Genomic DNA, 19667 nt, shown 5'->3' with positions numbered 1-19667 from the left:
GAAGCAGCTGTATAACAAATATGCCATTTTAAGTATTGGCAAAATATGTGCATTTTTCTTTTACTGAAAGAGTCGGAGGAATTTTTTACGGAGCACATGACAACAATCTCAATCTTGTGTATTTTTCACACAGTATAGCTCATATAACACTGGTTTGAGAGGCTACCAAGAGGAGGAGCAGCAGTGGTGATCGTGTTGAGCAAAGTAGGGTCATGGTGTTGCGGTGATGAGTGCCTGGCTTTTTATTTGACATTGTTGCAATTGTAAAGTGTTGCTGATCAAAGAAAAGTTGTCAGCATGACGCCTTGCACTGCAGCGTGCCAATACGTCTTTGAAACTAAAAACGAGAGCCGCGGCGCATTCCCAGAGAGACTCGCGCACACAGTACATGCGCTACACACGCAATCACAGAAGCCGACAGTTGTGCAAACACACACTTGCGTTATGTTGACACTCAAGGGGCTTTGAAATGTGCTTCAGTGTGCATGTTTGTGTTGGAGCCGTGCCCGCCTCGCACCACTCAAAACCTGCTGAATCGTTTGGCACTTTGCACCAGGTGATGTCAAATGTGGCAATGTGTCTGCTGAATGTGCCACATGGACTGATCCGCTGTACTAATGGATGTTTGGTGGCTCTGTGACAAAATGCTACCTCCACATTTGAAGGGGTTCCTGCTCTGATTACAGCTTGGCGGGAGTCTCAGAGTCTTCAGTCAAGCTTCTACAGAGCTTGTCAATGAGCTGATCATTTGAATCAGGTGTATTGCAGCAGGATGAACTGCTAAAACAGGCAGAACAGCAGCTCCTTAGGACCGAAAGAGTGAAGGCAATTTGGAATTTTGAGGCATCTTGACGTGACGGACGGCAATCCACCCATATTCTTCCTTCAGTATAACACAGCGAAAAGTGGTCATGGAGTCTTCCAAGAGACCCACGGCAACATTAAAGACACTGAGGAGATTTCTGACGAGTATTGAATGGTGTTCTACATGTGACAGCAATCTCCCATATTTTTCCTTAAGTAGAGCATAAGCAGGGCATCATTAAAGGGATGTGGGAATTTTTGGTGAGTACTGGTGGTTAGTTAGGGAGGTTGTCATGACGCTTAAACCAACACTGAAGGAGAGTGGGTCTGAGGAATGGAGTGTTGATTAGGAGTTGAAAGTGGCCAGCCGAGGGTACGGCGGCGTGTGTGTGCTTCAAAGGCAGCATGCGCGCGGCGGCAACGTAAAAGATTGTTTGATTCATCAGAGCACGCCGCTGCCTTGATGTGCACTTGGGTTACACAAGCGGCAGGCAGCTGGCACACATACATGCGCACATGCACACACGCACGCTTACATAAGACAGATGGCATTCTTGCAGATGTAGAAATAGAATAGCATGCAATCACTCCAAAACACATCGGGGAGTGTTTTGGTGGACGCTTAAATTGATCTGGGAATCTTTGTACGTTCTACATAAGTGTTGCTGTTTTGGTTAGCAATAGAGTTCAAATGAACTTAGCAGTTAACACTTTTATATCCACTCAACAATAGCATTACCAGGGCTGACATTTGTGGGAGGCTTTCATTTCTTCACGGGACACTGTTTACAGTACATGCATCGGTGGTGGTGCTGCTGTTTTGATTAGTAAACAGTGCTGAAATGGGTTCAGCAGTTAAGTCTTTGATGCCAGTGTGTCAACAATAGCATGTATGAATAAAGATAATTGCACTTCACGCCATTTTCTTTTTTTTTTTTTTAATCGTCCTTACCGCGACCCCCGTGGGGACAAGCAATATAGAAAATGGTTGGATGGATGGCAAAAGGGAGGCATCTCTTTGAGGGTACAGCGCCACTTTGATCCCGGCGAATAGGATCTATTTTTGGTGCGTGACATGAGTTTTTATAGTGCCGGGTTGTTTGAGGTTGGAGCCAAAGTCTAAATATAAAATCAGGGTATCCTTTCACCCCCCTGTGACTTGCACAGTAATTGGCACCAGGGGCACCGATTAACACCAACATCTAAAAAAAAAAGCCGTTGCGACCCTCAGCCAGAAAAATTCCGTACATTTTCATAGGACAACGCCCCCAAATACTATTTTAAACACGACCATAAAGTCTTTTTTAAAAGATTTTAACAACTGATACATCAATCAAGTATGGTGTTCTCCTTCCTTCTAACTAAGGCATCGACTTCTCTTAGCCATGGAAAGAACTCATCTTGTTTGGTTTGGATTTATTACAGTCACCTCCAAAATTGTTGGAACGGCAAGGTCAATTTCTTTGATTTTGCAGTATACTGAAGATATTTGGGTTTCAGTTGAAAGATGAATATGAGACAAGTTCATGATTTCAGATTTTATTTCATGATGTTTGTAACACGTTTACATGTGTTAAGGACAGTCCACCTTTTGTCTTTTAGCGTGAGCAAAAACTGCAAGCTTTGTAACCCATTAACTTCACCAAATTGTTGCATTCTTCATTTGAAATGTTTTTCCAAGATTTTACTGCAGCCTCTGTTTTTTCTGGGGGTTTCTCACATTGCATTGTGGCCAACTGTAGATTCTGGTTTGGTTATTGCACACGGTGTCGCAAAATAGTGCAGCAAACTATGGATGGGTTAGCTTGCATGCTTCTTCTTGGGATCTAGTTGTCAATACCATAGATATACATCAGCTAGTGTTTGTATTTGGTTACGTTCATTATAACTCATTGAATTCTTTAGCAATTTGAACATGGATAGACAGACATGCAGCTATGACACAAGCTACATGTGTGATTTTATAATCGGGACATTTAACAAAGAAACCATCGCAGTAAAGGCTCTATATGTCTATGCCGAGCATCGATCCATTTCCTGAAATCGTTATTGTGGTGGTCCAATTTCAAATCCATGCTGTCATGTCTGCTAATTTGTACAAAGCTAACCAGAGCTTGTGTCCTCAGCTTACTCTGGCGGCATCCAACACAGTATCACGGTAAAATGGTAAATGAGCTGTACTTTCTACCTTGGGCGCTTCATACTGCTTCCTCATTCACATACCGATGACACGGTATCAGGAGCAACTTGGGGTTCAATGTCTTGCTCAAGGACACTTTAACAATGGCTGGAGCTCTAACCCCCAACCTCTGGCTGGAAGATGACCACTCTATGCCACGCCGCCACCATTATCAAACCCCTTTGATGACTTTCGTTACTGTGTGAAAGGCTCCTCCTGCTTCTCGCTGCTTAAGTAGAAAGAGGGATTCTTTATGCCTAATTCACAGCAGGTCCGGAACGGATACGCTGCGGTCTGTGCGGAAGACCGATGGACGCCGGACGGAATGCAATGCACACCGACTGCGGTCTGTGTGCAGGGGTTTCCAGAAATCAGCACCGGCGAGACCAGAAGATCACGGGGGTTCAAGCTGAAGAGTTGTGTTCACGCGAGAACAACCGTGTAAAAAGAAAGCTATTTGTAAACAATAGCCATCCTTTTGTTCACATAGAAAGCAATGCATTCTGGGTCTGTTTTTTTTCTATGTTTTCTATATATATATATGTATATATTTGAATATCATATTGAGTCCCAGGCCAGCATGTCGTCCACTTAACTGAAAAAATTATGGGCTGTAGATTTAGACAATCTTTAGAGAATTAAGATCCTGGTATTGTTTGCCAGTAATGACGTGCATGGGCTAGCAGACCAATACACACCACCTATGAGCCATCCTGAATAGCGGACATGAAGTAATTAATTGCATGACGTTTGTATCCATGTTCGGTGTTCTCTTGGAATGTCTGTTTATTATTATTCTTGTTAAGAATGAATCACCTCTTTAAGGGGCCCTCAACATACCGGAAAACTTGCCAATTTTTGGAAGTACATGTATCCTTGTGGAAATGTATTTATTTTGGGAATACCCAACACAACATCCCCAATTACGAAATGACATGTAATTGGGTGGACATTTCTCTCAAAACAGGACGCTCAAGGACCCTTGACCAAAATTCAACTGGAAGTTAGCCATTTCATTTTGAAGCAGACAACCAAGGTCAATGTAACCATTCAGGCAAGCCACAAAAGCACACCAACTTTCACCGATTGACATGTAATGGGTGTACATCTATCATAACAAAAAAAACCTCTAGCACTGGAGTCTGAAACTGAACAGGAAGTCTGCCATCTATATGGCCATCCACAAGAATTTGAAAAATTATCCACCGACTTTAGTTTCGCCAGTTTACAAGAAATTGGGTGGCCATGTCTATCATGAACGAAAAAGTTTCAAGGACCCATGCGCAAGCGTGAGCACAAAGTCGGCCATATTGGCTTGAAAGAAGCCATTTTGTACTTTAGGGAACTTCGATGCAGAAATTTACCAAAGAGACCTAACTGGAGCCCCAACTTTTCAACTCATTTCTGCGGAGAAGGGCATCAAAGTTTGATGATCATTTTTCAAAAGTGGGTGCAAGGAATTTTACTTGGATTGAGAATGCTTTTGATTTGGAATTATGTCCAACCAGACTTGGTTGACCACAATTACAGCTCACCTATGTGCCTTTTGTTTTCCCTCTATTCTTTGACGCATTCCACAAATGTGATTACACCCACATTACACTAGGGTGGTTACACACAACTCCTGCACACACGCGCTTGCAAATATTATCGCTACGTCTTGGCCACGGCGTAAACGAGCCAAAGTTGGCTGCAGCGAGTCAAACGAGACGGGTGAATAAGTGATGGAAAACAGATCCGGAGTCTGCCATAAAAGCACTGCTCGTTAATCACACGTGTATTTGCACAATCTCATACGGACGGGAGATTAAAAAGGTTTGTTGCATGGAAACAATGCAAGTCCTTCTTTCTTCACACTTTTTTTTTTTTTTTCAGGAGAAACCACTGAAACACGAGAACTCAGGAACAGAATCGGATATTTTATACTTCCCTGAGTGGGAATATTTTTCTTTTCATACCTTGTCACGGGTAGACCGGGGTCAGCCGCAGGAAAGCAGATTGGGATTTACAGTGTAGTTTTACTTAAACTAATCTTTTTTTGTTTCTTAAAACCATCTTACTTTGACGCCTTGCTTTTGAATTTGGAGTCAGCTTACATCTGGGTAATCATTTTCCATTGGGGCAGATTTGAGCATATTTCCTTGTAAAAGTGGTATTTGATCATAATGCCTTCTTCAAACTAAATTGAATTTCAGGCATGGCTCCTTGAGACTTTTATCCGTGTCCTGTTATGATAGGCATGTCCACCCAATTACAAGTCGAGGACAAATTGTTCAAATTTGTGGGAATGGTCAGATATACCCTAAAATGAGTGTTTTGTAGCAAACTGCTCAATATTTACTTTTGTTGAACCAATATGGTGGTCCTCCTGTTCAATTCTGGTCATAGGTCCTTGAGACATTTCCATGGGTCTTGTCACACCCAATTTTGTGTTGATTGGAGAAACTGGTGTCTGGCACTATTTTTTCCCTAACTTTCCAGGGTATGTTGAGGCACCCAAAACGGGGAGGGTGTTGAACTTGCCATCAAGAGGGGAAACCATTGAGAATTTGGAGGCAGCACGGTGGGAATTTGAGATCTTATGCCTCACACAGTCTTCCTGGCACTTGATGCTGTGTCGATGATGTCATAGTATATGCTTGCACGCACACGCACGCACGCACACACACGCACGCACGCACGCACGCACACACACACACACACACAGGTGGATGTAATTAGTGCATTGAGTCCATTCATGGCACCCGATTAAACCTTGGTACAACTGGCTTCAGGAAATACGAAACTCTGCTGCTTCAAGTTCAACACACGCACATACACACACACAAAGTCCACGTGCACACACATGAACACACACTGTGCATTTCTTACCGCCCATGTTGTTTAGTCTGCAGGAGATATGCTCACACATAAGAAAAATGCGTGGAGATTGATTAGACGAGGACTTATAGGATCATGTTGAGGTGGGCTCACCTGAGAACACACTTGCACACTCACAGACACACATACACATGCACACACCCACTTGCCAGCAGAGCAGTTTTGCGTTGTAAGAGCTTTTGTGCAGGAGGAAAAGCAGCCCATGTCTGACTACTCAGCACCACTTTGTCGTCTTCTTGATGATATTGCACTTTTCTCTACTCCTACATGCCCAACTTGTTTTTCATCAGGGTCTGAGCACATAAGTGTGAAAACTTTCTCGAACTTGCTAAATTTCTTTGTAATTATTATTTATTACAGCTAACGGATAACACTGTAAACATTTGTGTACTTTTCTTCTGGTGCAGACTGATTTTTTAATTTATTTTTTAATTCTTATCTATCTATCTATCTATCTATCTATCTATCTATCTATCTATCTATCTATCTATCTATCTATCTATCTATCTATCTATCTATCTATCTATCTATCTATCTATCTATCTATCTATCTATCTATCTATCTATCTATCTATCTATCTATCTATCTATCTATCTGTCTGTCTGTCTGTCTCCATCCATCCATGAGATTAATTTAGTTAATAATGACACAAAAGAAAAATGCCAAATGCGTAGCTGGTGTATAATAGATATGAGAGAGAGAGAGAGAGAGAGAGAGAGAGAGAGAGAGAGAGAGAGAGAGAGAGAGAGAGAGAGAGAGAGGAAGTGTACGGATTTTAAGAATTGAAAAAAAGAATGCACTTCCTGCAGTCTAGTGGTTCTGTGCAAGGGCCACTAATTCATGTCATGGTGTCAGCCTTTGGCTCCTACGCAGTGACCGCTACACACACACATGCACACATGTATGCATGTCCACACACATACACACATGCACGCAGTCACACTCGCAAACACGCACGCACGCACACACACACACACACACACACACACACACGTATACACATTGGACAGTCGGTATTCATGTTTCCAGGCAAGCAAACAGCTGCTGGACACATTCTGTCTGTGTGTGCGTTTCTAGTTGCTGATGAGTCCTTAACTGCAACCTTCTTTCCTTTCCTGTGGATTTATTATTTGTTTTTTTTTGTATAGAAATGACATATTTGTAATTAAGTCTTTATTTTTGTAACAATTTAAAAGTGTTATTCTTGTTATTTTGAAAAAATGAAATTGGGTTATTATCACTTATGTATCAGTGTTTTGTTTTCTTTTAATCATGCTTTCTTTTGTAATCAATGATGCCTCTATTGTATCTTCTTTCCTGTATTTATTTATTTATTTATTTATTTATTTATTTATTTATTGAAGATGTGTTTTTAAATGTTTAAAATCAATAATCATTCTACAAGTATTAAATATATTATTGGTTAATATAGTAATTAAGTAATATCTTTCTGTCAAGATGCTTCCTTCTGCAATATATTTTTCCAATTAATTTAAGCTTAATATTTTTTAGATTGTTCATATTAATATTCAAAAGGTAATAGCTATTTCAAAAAATATTTTTTGGTAATCAACTAAAGGCTATTTCATTAATTTATTTGTTCATTAGTTGATGTAGGGTACTTTTTATAATATATTTCTAAAATACTGTGGATTTTTTTTTCAGGATATTTCATGAAATTTGTGATAATAAATATGTAATTAATAATTTTCGTATGATCCAACTTCAACTGCCTTTACACCTAATTTGATCTTTGTTTGATTCAAAAATAGTATTCAAATACATTTTCTATTTAGGTTACAATCGATGAAACAAGATCTTTATTGATTGTCATCAAAATGCATTTATTTAACCAACAATTGTGTATTCGTTCTTATGATTTTTTTTCCTCTGTCATTATAGATGATTCTCAAGCCGGGCCAGTCAACTCAGAACACCTTCCAGAGCTGGCCGGGAAACTGGGTAATGCCAATAAAAGAATATATCACTTAATTATCTTGAACATAACTTTGCTTTCTGTATATTTGTGTTTTTAATCATTTCATCTTCAAATTTCTTTACATCTCTCGTTTGATTAAGAACTGTGTCCCAAACCTTGTGTGTTTGTTTGTTTGCTCCACTTGTTAAATTAGCAGCCAAATACGTACATAATATTGACTATGTATGTTTGAGAGTATGTGAAATTTTCACACAACAAATTTTAAAAGGTGAAGTCAATGGTTATAATCACACCAAGATCAAATACTCCAAAGTCTCTTTATTTTCCGGCTGCTTTTCTTCAATCGTCTCCAAACTTGACAGATGGACCAAGTAGCTCACTTGCTTGGTTGATTCGTTTTTGGTGCTGATTGCCTGTGACTTTAATAAGATCGACCAAGATTAAAGTTAAACAGTGAGATATCTAAAAATATATTTACAGCAATCGAGTCATACGTCACAGGTCTATCTATATGTGTATTTACTGAACGCCATATGCATTCTTACGATGATGTAATCACTAGAAAACATGTTTTATTTCTGACCTCGCCGTGAACCTCCTTTCCATCTGTTCCCTGCTCACCTCCCCTTTGATTTAATTCATGTTCTGCAACGTCAGTCCTTTGCTCTTTGCTTTGTTTTTTGCATTTGAATTGCTCAGAGCTCCTTTTGCATGTTTTTCCTCTTGGATTTATGTCCAAACGTCCAGTTCCTCCTCCTCCTCCCGTCTGGTTAAGATCGTTTCGAGCCGTCCGGTAGCGTTCCTCCACTGGCCGACAGGGACAAAAGAGGCCAGACTTGAAAGCCTTTTCGGGAATGTTTGTTGTGCGATCCCGCCCAGCGGAGAACCATTTATAACAATGTGTCACATAACTCTTCCTCCTGCTTGTTTACACGGCGCTGCAATAACAAATAGTTTTCATATGGGGCTGCAAAAGCAAAGGAATTCTTTCTCAACTGCGGGCACCACTTCACGGATGAATTTCATGCCTTTTGTGTTTGTGGTGTTGTTTATTTCCATTTTGGTGTTGTAATCACAGTTTTCAGTTTGGTTCGATACATTTGGAGTTTTGATCAGTAAAACGTGAAAGAAAGAACTCATGAAGGAGTCTCGCTGAATGATTAATAAACATTATTATTTCTTTTTGTAATATTATTGACACGTTTTTACGAATCAGAAATGTCTCTTTCAATCCTGTTTTTTGTGCCGAGGAGAGTTCTGCCACTGGGGACTCTCTCATTCTGCTGAGGGGCTTCAGTGCTCATGTGAGCAATGACCAGAGTGAGGCAGTCCCCCCGATCAGAACATGAGTTGTTAGTGTTTTTCGTTATGAGACTTCCATTTGTAAGACTTCGCCGTCATCACCCTAAAATTCACAATTGATTTGGATTTCGTGTGATTATTTCATCTACTACTTGGCTCACCCTTCCTTGCCCGTGTTTGCCCCACAGTACGTCCTCGCTTCACACAGCCAGCCAAGATGAGGAAGCGCGTCATCGCCCGGCCGGTGGGCAGCTCAGTGCGCCTCAAGTGCACAGCCAGCGGCAACCCTCGGCCCGAAATTGTGTGGCTAAAGGATGGACGCCCACTCGCACAGGGCGATGACGAAAATGGAGGTGCGGAGGAGGACAGGAAAAAGAAATGGACTCTGACTTTAAAGAGCCTGACGCCAGAACACAGCGGCAAGTACACGTGTCACGTGTCCAACCGAGCAGGACACATCAACGCCACCTACAAAGTGGAAGTCATACGTGAGTCCTATAGTCACAAAAATCAATGAAAACACTACACAGTAGCCTGGCCTGTACATAATTTCTTTGTTAATTCTTGCCATAGAATGTCATTGCAATCGACGTATACTAAGTGAATGGGAATAGCAGCTAGTAGAGTCAGCGGATTGTATGTAGCAGCAGAAAATGATAAGTAGTGTGTTCATCATGAAACAAGGACTACTATGAGAGAATACATCTGTACATCTGTCTCCAAATGGTTTATATTAAAGCAGTTGAAACAGCAATGTTATTGTTGCATGTGTGTTTGGACAGAACGCACCAACTCCAAGCCCATCCTGACGGGCACTCACCCAGTCAACACGACAGTGGACTACGGCAGCAGCACGTCCTTCCAATGCAAAGTGCGCAGCGACGTCAAGCCCGTCATCCAGTGGCTCAAGCGGGTGGAGGCCGGTGACGAGAGCAAGTTCAACTCCACGCTCGAGGTATGCCGTTACATCAGGGGCGTGTGCCCCAGATCCCTTACAGTGGAGGGGTGACGTCACAGCAATCTAAGTCGAGGTTTTCTATGGGTGACATTTAGGAAGTACGCTTAAGTAGTGTAGATAGTAATTGATAGTAGTGAAAAAAGAAAAAAATATTCACATATGATATTCAAGATCATTTTATTTTTTCAATTCTAAAACCATAGTAACTGTATGTTAATTATATAGTGTAACTATATGAAGTATGTTAATTATATAGTGTAACTATATGAAATAAGATAAAAAAGTAAATATGCTGATTAATAACCATTCATTAACTCACTAATATTATTTTATTAAAAAAATAAAGTTGAAGGAAATAAAACTTAAACAATGAATGAATAATTAGGCAACAAATAAAATAACATTTAGAACAATTAGCACCGATTCTCCCATTGACCTAAGTGAGTCATTGAGGCACCTGCATAAATTGTTTTGTTATTTTGAAGCAGATTCAATAGAACATGAATAAAAACAGATTTAAAAAAAATGCAATACAAAATTTACTGATAATAAATATGAAAAAAGAATGAAAGAAATATACAAAAACAAACAAACAAACAAAATTAACTTAACATAATAAAGTACAGTTTTGTTTTTTGCTTGTAACTCCATTTTCATGTTTTAGTCATGTACATGAACATTTATTAAAAAAATGGCGATCCTACAGTTTAAAAACTCGACGTCATAAAGAAAAACTAGGAACAGTCTTTGATTCTTAATTACAAACAAAATTGTATTCCCCTGTGTTATTACTAAATATTACAATGAAGTGACATGTACAGTAAATGATACAATTATCTGAAATTGCCTTTTAATTACTCTCCAGGGATAAATTAAGTGATGGATTGATTGAATATCTGAACAACACGCTTATTGTGGTCATCGGCCACGTCTTTTCCCCTTGACTTTATCTTGAGGTCAGAACTGGACATTTCTTACTTGTGTCACTCAAAGTGACATCACCAGCTACTGGAAAGGTGTGCACATTATAGTCTTATGTCTATTTTGCAGTGCGTTGCTTCACGAATGTTGTGCTGTTATCAAAGAAAAAAAATGCCTTGATATGACCACGTATGGTTTAGAAGGGCTAAATGTATTCCATCCTGCTTGTGTGCTGTCATTCAGGTGGGGGACCACCGCTATGTGGTCTTGCCCACTGGGGACGTTTGGTCGCGGCCTGACGGCTCATACCTCAACAAGCTCCTGATCACTCGCGCCAAGAAGGAGGATGCCGGCATGTATATCTGCCTGGGCGCTAACACCATGGGATACAGCTTTAGGAGCGCCTACCTTACTGTGCTGCCAGGTGAGATCCCGTCTTTTTCCATAAATTTACGTCCATTGTTCTATTGATTTGGGCCCAAGCAAGGCAAAATATAATATTTGAGTTTCTATTAGCAACCTGAAATTTGGTAGACATGTCTTTCATGACTAGACCCACCAAAAGGTCGAAGGAACCAATGCCCAAGCAACACAGCAATTTTTGTTCCAACTAACTGTTTTAGGACATACAGGTGAATTTGAAAATTCTGCCCTCGGAACCAGTTTTTACAAAGCGACAAAAAGCCTAACGAACCCATGCCTGAAAATACACAGGATGGTTAGACATTTTGCTTTGAAGATGCCGTTGTAGGACATTTTGACCATTCATTATGAAGACACGATTTGACTTCTTTGTGGATGACCATGTCTTTGCTCTTGATTTGTGTGTTTGCAGATGTGAAGCCCCAAAACAATTTAGTCCTGGCCGCTGCCTCGCAGAGCCTGCCCTGGCCCGTCATCATCGGGATACCGGCGGGTGTGGCCTTCGTCCTGGGCACTGCCCTCCTCTGGTTCTGCCAGTCCAAACGCAGCTGCCCATCGTCCTCCTCCTCTTCATCTTCCTCACAAGCCTCCTCCGCCCTGACCGTCTCGCAGCGCCTGCCGGTGGCGGGCCGCGAGAGAGTGTGCCCCAGCGCCGACAAAGAGGCCCTGTCTTACGAGGACTATGTGGCCCACCAGAACCAGCCGTTGACATCCTCCAAACTGTACCCCAAAATCTACACGCACGACATACACACACACTCGCACTCGCACGTGGACGGCAAAGTGCACCAACACCAGCATATTCACTATCAGTGTTAGCAACGGAGGGACAAATGACAGCCATGACACTTTAGCGCATATTGGAACTCAATGAAGAATGTAAGCAGAGATTTTTTATTTTATTTTTTTCAAAACAATCAAAAATCCCTCAAAGTATTTTTCAAGACTAAGTATGGAGTAATAAAACATCCTCATGTTCCGTCCTTTGAACATTTGTGTCTGTACATAGTCAGATATGATTATGTAGCATTTAGCATGTTTCTTCAACCCCGGGTCTTTGTATAAATGTAATAGTTTATGTGTAACGTTATTTGTTTTCGTGTTAGTGTCGTTAAAGAAACAACATCCAGATTCACTTCACTGGTCGGAGCAGCAGGCGGGAAAAAAGGCTGCTAAACACTTCAAAGCACTCGGTACATGTTTCATAAGATGACACCATCAAACTCACCATTTTGTGGAAGTATTTCAAAATACAACCCGCAAAGCCAGTTTCATTTAGCAGCATGACATTTGGTAGGCATGTTGACGATGAGTAAACCCACAAAAAAAGCCATGTCTAAAAAGACACAGGAAGGAATGCAGGGATTCTGCCAGCAAAATATAGTTATTCACCATCAAACAGTAAATTCTTGGTTGGCATTGTTTTTTTTTTTTTTTTTAAATCAGTTGGGTAAAACAGTTTCCCTTAGATCAGGGGTGTCAAACACATTTTTTTCGCGGGCCGCATTGTAGTCATAGCTTCTTTCGGAGGGCCATTACGACCGTCAACCCAAATAAATATATGAGCATCTCATATTATATACAGTAAAAATATACAAAATATTTTAAAAAAAAAGGTATTATTAAAAGTGAAGACAATTTGCAATTCTAGTAATGACACAAATTTGATGCACAATTTGTCTTCGCGGGCCACATAAAATGATGTGGCGGGCCGTATCTGGCCCCCGGGCCTTGAGTTGGACACCAGTGCCTTAGATACATGGAATCTGGTAAGCATGGCTCTCATGGGAACACCCACAAAAAGTCTGGAAAGACACAGAAAATCAGCCATTTTGGTCAGAAGTGGCCATTTTACTTTAATTTCCAGGGATTCGTCAAACTCACTTGACAGATTGTGACCAAATTCAGAACTCCTACTAGACAGATACTAAAATATCTATGCTGGCAATATTAATTAGTTACTATATTTAAACACAGATTGTTTTTTGTAAACCTCATCTCGGGTGAACCTAATGTTATGGCCACAGAGTGCATGCATTGAACTTACTGCCTATCAAGTTTATACCAATTAAAACCTGTGAAGCCATTTCTACTATGTTGTTGTTTTTGCTCATGTTGTCTAAAGCTAACAGACTGCCGCTACAATATATTAATGTATTAATGTGCACTTACCGCTGGTTTATATGAATGTGAATTAAAATTTTATCTTTTTTAAAAATAGTCGAATTAGCGAATAAAAAGAAAAAACTAAAAATGTTTCGAGATTGAGGACACGAAATTTCATATGTAATTTATTTTCTTTGGGCATTATACTGCAGTTTCATTTTGTGTTCATGCATAGGCACACACACACACCACACACACACACACACACACACACACAAACACACACAGCTACTGTTATATTATATGCAAACTGTATACATTATTTCATTGTAAGATATTGATTGTATTTATACCTGTTGTCAGATGTATGTTATGATTTTATTGATACTCATTGTATGGACGGACAATCTTGTACAGTTGATGTTTTATTTCATATAAATTGTTGCCATTAAAACAAGGTAATCTCTTGCATTCCTTATTTGAGTGTAAATGTGGACTATTAATTAGATTATAATTATCTATATTTTATTATTTACTTCTACAGATGTTTTCCCCCTTTCCCAAACCCAGATGTGAAATCCCAATTTAAAATCCTATTCCAAACCATAACTGTACTTTGAGTAACACTCTGACACTATCTTGAAACCGGAACTTGAAACCCTAACTCGAACTTGAAACCCTAACTTAAAAGTAACCCTGTCTTGAAACGTAAAATCCTAATTTGAAAGCCTAACCGGTTGAAACTGGAACCCTCTATTGAAACCTTTTCCGCTGGCTCTAAATCCTAATTCTAAAATTGTTTAAACCCTAGCTTGAACCACCATTTAGAAACACACACTCTAACCTGAAACTCAAGCTTGAAACCGTAATCGTGGCGCAAAGCCCTACTTTTGAAAGTTGAAACCCTTTTGTGTTTTTTCTATGACTGCCAGTCCACCATCTTTCATGGTATTATAGTTGTGCTCCAGATAGAGAACTCTTATTGATCTAGAGCAATCCAAAATGATCATCTGTCTGTGGATATTTTGCAGACGTCATCTGTAGCCTGTCAGTGATCATTATCGCACGTCACACAACTCAAAGGGAAATGTTTCCCCTCTCATCCTGTTCTGCAAATCATTTTCGTCTTATTTGAAGCCTTAACGCTGCTCCTTCACTCGGCACATCTGCTCTCCATCCTCATCCTCTCAACCGACGTGAGGAAGAGATGGACAAGGATCTCGCATGAGGTAAAAACATCAGAGGCGTCGACACCTCGGAAGAGTCATGGCTTTCCACGCGACTTTTATGTCTTTCGCTGGTCTGGTTCTTTTCGTTCTCCCAGAGGTGATGCACGAGTTTCCATAGTTGAAATGTGACTGCTGTTGGCCGTGTGGAGAGCATGACACCATCCAGACGCAACACTGAGGTACCTCCAGATGCTTCTGACAAGGATGCTTCTAATGTCTGACAAAAAAAAAAAATTAACTTAATTACAACTGTTGCAACTGTTCAATTGAAAATAAGGTTCAGGGCAATTGAGTACAGCGCATAATTGGAAGCCAGCATGTCATGATTGATGTATGTAGCAATGGACCAAAATGCAGGAGAGTAGGACGGACTGAACAGAATGATTTATTAACAAGAAGCACTTGCAGGGACACTGGGAGAGAACTGAAAATCTAAACAATACAGTTCACCAAAACTCAAAATGTCAAAACGAGACCATGATCCAACAAAGACTGACAGAAAGCGGGGCATCAAATAATCTAACGAGATGAAAAGGAAATACCTGGAAAAGAAATAAATCTAATCTAGACAAAACACAAACCATGACACAGCAGTCTTTATGCTTTTTGGAAAGCAAGCTCCAAAAACTAATCTGATACCCTTCTCAGTTTGAAACCCTAAACCAGGTTTAAAACCCAAATTGTCAGTGTCTGTGTGCTCGCCCCTCCCTTCCTGTGTCTACTCTCAATCTATGTACTAATCACAGTCACCTGCCTCGCGTTACCTGTCGTGTATATAAGTCCTGTCTGCGTGTCACACCCGTCGGATTGTTCTCGTCTCGTCTGTCGTCGTGGTTCTTGTCTTTATCTAGTCTTTTTGTTCAGTTAGTCTTGTCCCTAGTCAAGCCTCTTATAGTCTGTGTTTAAGTTCTCCAATAAACCCTGGTCCAAGCTGCATTTGGTCGCCCTGCTCCATTCCGATCCTGACACAAATTTGAAACTCTAACCAAGACTTGAAACATCAACTCAAAACGGAAACCCTTGTTAGAGTGAAACACAAATTTAAAACCCTAACAATTGTTATAAACTCTACTTTCAAGTCCTCTTCCTGAATTGAAATCTCACTTTGATACCCAACTCATGTTGAAATTGGAATATTTGCCCCTTGGGATGCCTGTGCTGTGCTTTTGTGTGCTTCTAAAATCAAACGTGCATTTGCGTGTATGTCTGTGTGTGTGTGTGTCTCATCCTAGAGGAGATTCTTGTGTGTTTGAGTCAACAGCAGCTGTGCTCGCTGAAGAAGAGAAGCTGTCCAAAGAGCTTTTCACAGCAAAGAAAAGAAACGCCGCTCAGGTGCTCAATGGAGGCAGCCACCATGACAGACTTGTGCACACACACACACGCTACACGCATGTGCACACACACACCTGGCTGTGGTTGCACTCAATCTTTAACTGGGCTACCAAGCCAACAATATAAACAAAAAAAACATAGGCTAAAAGGGCGTAACTTCCATTTTTCTTGCACCACCACCGACTATTTTCCCATCACCCTCCGCTATCTGATAGGCGAGGCTGGCAGAGGAAAGAACGACAAAGAGGTGAAAAAAGCCCAAGTTCACAGTCTTGTTTTTCCAAAGTCTTTAACACACACATATGCACACAAAATTGTTGGCAGCCCTCTGTTAATGAAACCAAAACACGCAGTGGTCATTGAATGTGATAAAAGTAAAAAAGACAAATGTAATTGAAAACAAATGAAAAAATCATTCAAATTAAAAAAAAAGTTTGCTCGAGTTGTGATTTCTGACTATGTGTAAAGGTAGTCACAGGACCATCAACCTTCTTGGAGATGGAGACGTGCTTATCTATAATTGTATTTCCAATCTCCTAAAACAATGCTCTCGTTTGCTTCCTCTGTTTCATGTTCATGGGGTACACCCCATGTCAGCACAGTGACATGCCTATCAGCCTTTAAATAGGCCCGACTGACTCAGTCACATGACCAAGTTTGAACATTTCAACCAATGTTGAAAAATTCCAATCTTTTCTAGGGGTAGCATCAATTTTGTCCATCCGCCTGTATTGCAAAGTTCTTTTAACCTCCTCACAAATGAAGGGCATAGTCAATAAATTTTACACCATTGCAACACAATGAATATTTACAAAAAATTAAGAAAATACAGCAAAAAAGCACAAAAAAGTAAACCTATATTTATTGTTTTCATTATTTATAGAGCAGTTTTGTCACAGTCCTTTATGATTAATATTCAGTAATTCACTTAAACCAACGCCTGACTTTCATTGTTTTTATTTTTATTAGTTTACACTGACTTGATATGAGTAAGATCATTTGTAAAGGGTGATAATGTGTGTGGTAAGACTGTGGCCTTTCTGTATGTGTGTGTGCACGTTTTTCTGCGCGACAGGAAAAGGAATCTCTCAGCAGCCACGCTGACATCATTCAAGTATGCGTCAGACACTTAGAGTGGGCCCCTCAAAAGACAACAGTCCGCCTGCTTGCCTTTGTGTAAGTGTGTGTCTGCGCAAGGGTCTATTGAAGTGCATATGTGTATTCACGTTCTCACCTGTTCCTCTTGGACTTGTCAACCTCTTTTCTTCCTGAAATCAAAATGCTGTGTATGTGTGCGTGTGCTCATCTTCTACTAACGCTTCAAAAGAAGCAGATGTGAATGTGTCGATCAAAATTTGTTCTAGTTTGGGTTAAAAACCCAAAGTCTGCTTTTGTGATTGACGTGTGTGACATGCACTTTATGTGTGTGTGTGTATTCATGTTGGAAGACGCTTACTTGACCATGTATGGTAAAAGATTTCAATCACATATTTAGTAAAGTGAATGATGTTGACAAGACTGCAGGTTACAACTGAAGAGTGCCAGAGGCTGATGGCCAACAAAGTCAGTTCAAACAACCACAAGACATTTTGGTTGAGTTTTTTAATTAATGTTTGTTTTCCGATGATAACAGTCCAAACGTGGGAAAAGGCACCAGGCCGCTTCCTGTTTGGTCGCTTGGCAACCAATGCTCAGTATGGGCAAGTACCGTTTTGCACTCTTCCCACGTTTGGGTGCTGTGTAAATTAATTACAATGTGTGAGCATCTTTCATCTTTCATCTTCAACTCAAATCACTTTTCCAAAGAAAATGAAGTGTAGGACATTGTTGTAATATGTGACAAATTAGACAAATTGTGCTGGGACTTAAGAGGCACCAAAACGTCAAAAATCTTCAGTCAAACATGGCCAAAGTGGACAAAAACTACAAAAAATACTTTTGTAACTTAAAAACAGCCGAAACAGAATACCCCTCTCTCTCTCTCTCTCTCTCTCTCTCTCTCTCTCTCTCTCTCTCTCGCCCTCTCTCTCTCTCGCACTATGCCACACTAACAAAAACAACTGTTGTTGCTGTTACGTAACTCATCAAAAACATATCTTCCATATGCGGTGGCATCTAATGTTTTGTTTTCATTTTGTAAAATCTATAATGTGTTCTAAATTGTGTTCATTGGGTTTCAACAAATGTCAAAAACTCTCATTCGGCTTGCACATAAGTTCACATCCGAACTATGAGGCTCATTAAAACGACTTCCACACATTTTGCATATTAACCACAAAGTGGACAATAAACACCTGACATGCTTTAAGTGTCAGAGTATAAATGTCTTCATCCAAAGACAAATTTCTGTGCTGTGAAATCATTTGGTCCGTGTCACGTCTTGCCCACACTGGGGGATTACGCTTACACACTCCCAACTCAGTGTGACAAAGTGTGAAATCTGGATCACATTAAAGGGAGACAAGTTTCTCTCTCTCACACTTAACTGGAAGAAGGGAGATGTGTGTGTGTGTGTGTGTGTGTGTGTGTGTGTGTGTGTGTGTGTGTGTGTGTGTGTGTGTGTGTGTGTGTGTGCGTGTGTGTGTGTGCGCACACGCTGTGGGAACACGGTGCTCAATAATTCCGACTGACAAGAGAATAGTTTTCTTTAGTTCTCTGAAGTGGGCCCAGCTCATTTGTACAGCCTGGAGCCATGCAGAGGTGAAGTGTGTGTGTGTGTGTGTGTGTGTGTGTGTGTGTGTGTGTGTGTGTGTGTGTGTGTGTGTGTGTGTGTGTGTGTGCGTGTGTGTGTGTGTGTGTGTGTGTGCGTGCGCCCGTGCGTGGCATAGAGCGAGAGTGACAAGGCCTTTGTGTGAGAGGTTCTAGATTTAGGAGTTGGGAAGAAAAAGAAAAGGTGGGAGCAATAACTAAACGGTGGGAGCACTAACTTAACTAAATTTACAAAAAGTATTGCGAATTGGGACACACCTCTTAATTAACGGCTCAATCAATCAAATATTGGAATTGGGTTCTTAGTTGTTGATTGGTCATTTTATCAAGACTTTTTGGGGGAATGTTCTGTCCAGTGTAATGCCCATCATGTTATAATTACATATGTTTTTGTGTGGAAGAAGTTACACATGGGGACATTTTGTAGTCATTCCATATTTTTGTCAAACTTTACTGCATTAGGTGCAGCGTGACCCGATACTCTTGTCCGTGTGTTGGCCAGTTCTGATTAAAGTGCCAATTGTTCATTTTTCTCCTGTAGGGAAAATTACAATCCAAGTCTTTTGCCTGTAGGTTTTCCCATTCCAATGAAAATTTCCATCATCCCCACAAAGGATGCAGATTAGTTCATTTGTTTTTGGATTGCTCGACTCACACCCGTAATCAACTCCAGTCATAATCCTTCACAACTGTGCCAGGACTCCTAAATGTCTTTCATATTTGCTTCCTTTGGGCAGAATGATCACATGTCCCAAATGTTTTTGCCCATGGAGTGATCATCTCACTCTTTATGTGTGTCTGTTGTAAATAAGTGAGCCTGGCTGTGCCTTGGAGGAGTCACTCCTCGTAAGTGGACCTTAAAAAACAGGAAAGAACGCGCAGGA

At 40.5% G+C, this 19667-nt stretch overlaps 1 protein-coding gene and 1 long non-coding RNA gene across 3 annotated transcripts in view; both read left to right on the top strand.

Moving 5' to 3' along the window:
- fgfrl1a (fibroblast growth factor receptor like 1a) overlaps positions 1-13984 on the top strand; it is a 36430-nt gene extending 22446 nt beyond the window's left edge. The window contains exons 4-8 of the mRNA XM_049747988.1: positions 7767-7826; positions 9294-9593; positions 9888-10060; positions 11228-11408; positions 11820-13984. Of these exons, the coding sequence (XP_049603945.1) occupies positions 7767-7826; positions 9294-9593; positions 9888-10060; positions 11228-11408; positions 11820-12226 (1121 nt within the window). The 3' untranslated portion in view covers positions 12227-13984. The remainder of the gene's footprint in view (positions 1-7766; positions 7827-9293; positions 9594-9887; positions 10061-11227; positions 11409-11819) is intronic.
- A 242-nt stretch (positions 13985-14226) lies between these two features.
- LOC137840435 (uncharacterized) lies at positions 14227-18303 on the top strand. Of its 2 annotated transcripts, XR_011087081.1 has the most exons (4): positions 14227-14742; positions 14838-14921; positions 15975-16074; positions 17150-18303. It is a non-coding gene; the product is annotated as an uncharacterized lncRNA (long non-coding RNA). The 2 variants fall into 2 exon arrangements; XR_011087080.1 differs by lacking the exon at positions 17150-18303 and having other exon boundaries at positions 15975-16823.
- The last annotated feature ends 1364 nt before the right edge of the window (positions 18304-19667 follow it).

The sequence above is a fragment of the Syngnathus scovelli genome, chromosome 1, assembly GCF_024217435.2.
Source record: "Syngnathus scovelli strain Florida chromosome 1, RoL_Ssco_1.2, whole genome shotgun sequence".
NCBI lineage: Eukaryota > Metazoa > Chordata > Actinopteri > Syngnathiformes > Syngnathidae > Syngnathus > Syngnathus scovelli.
The sequence above is the reverse complement of the archived record's forward strand: the minus strand, read 5'-3'. Positions and strand labels throughout refer to the sequence as shown.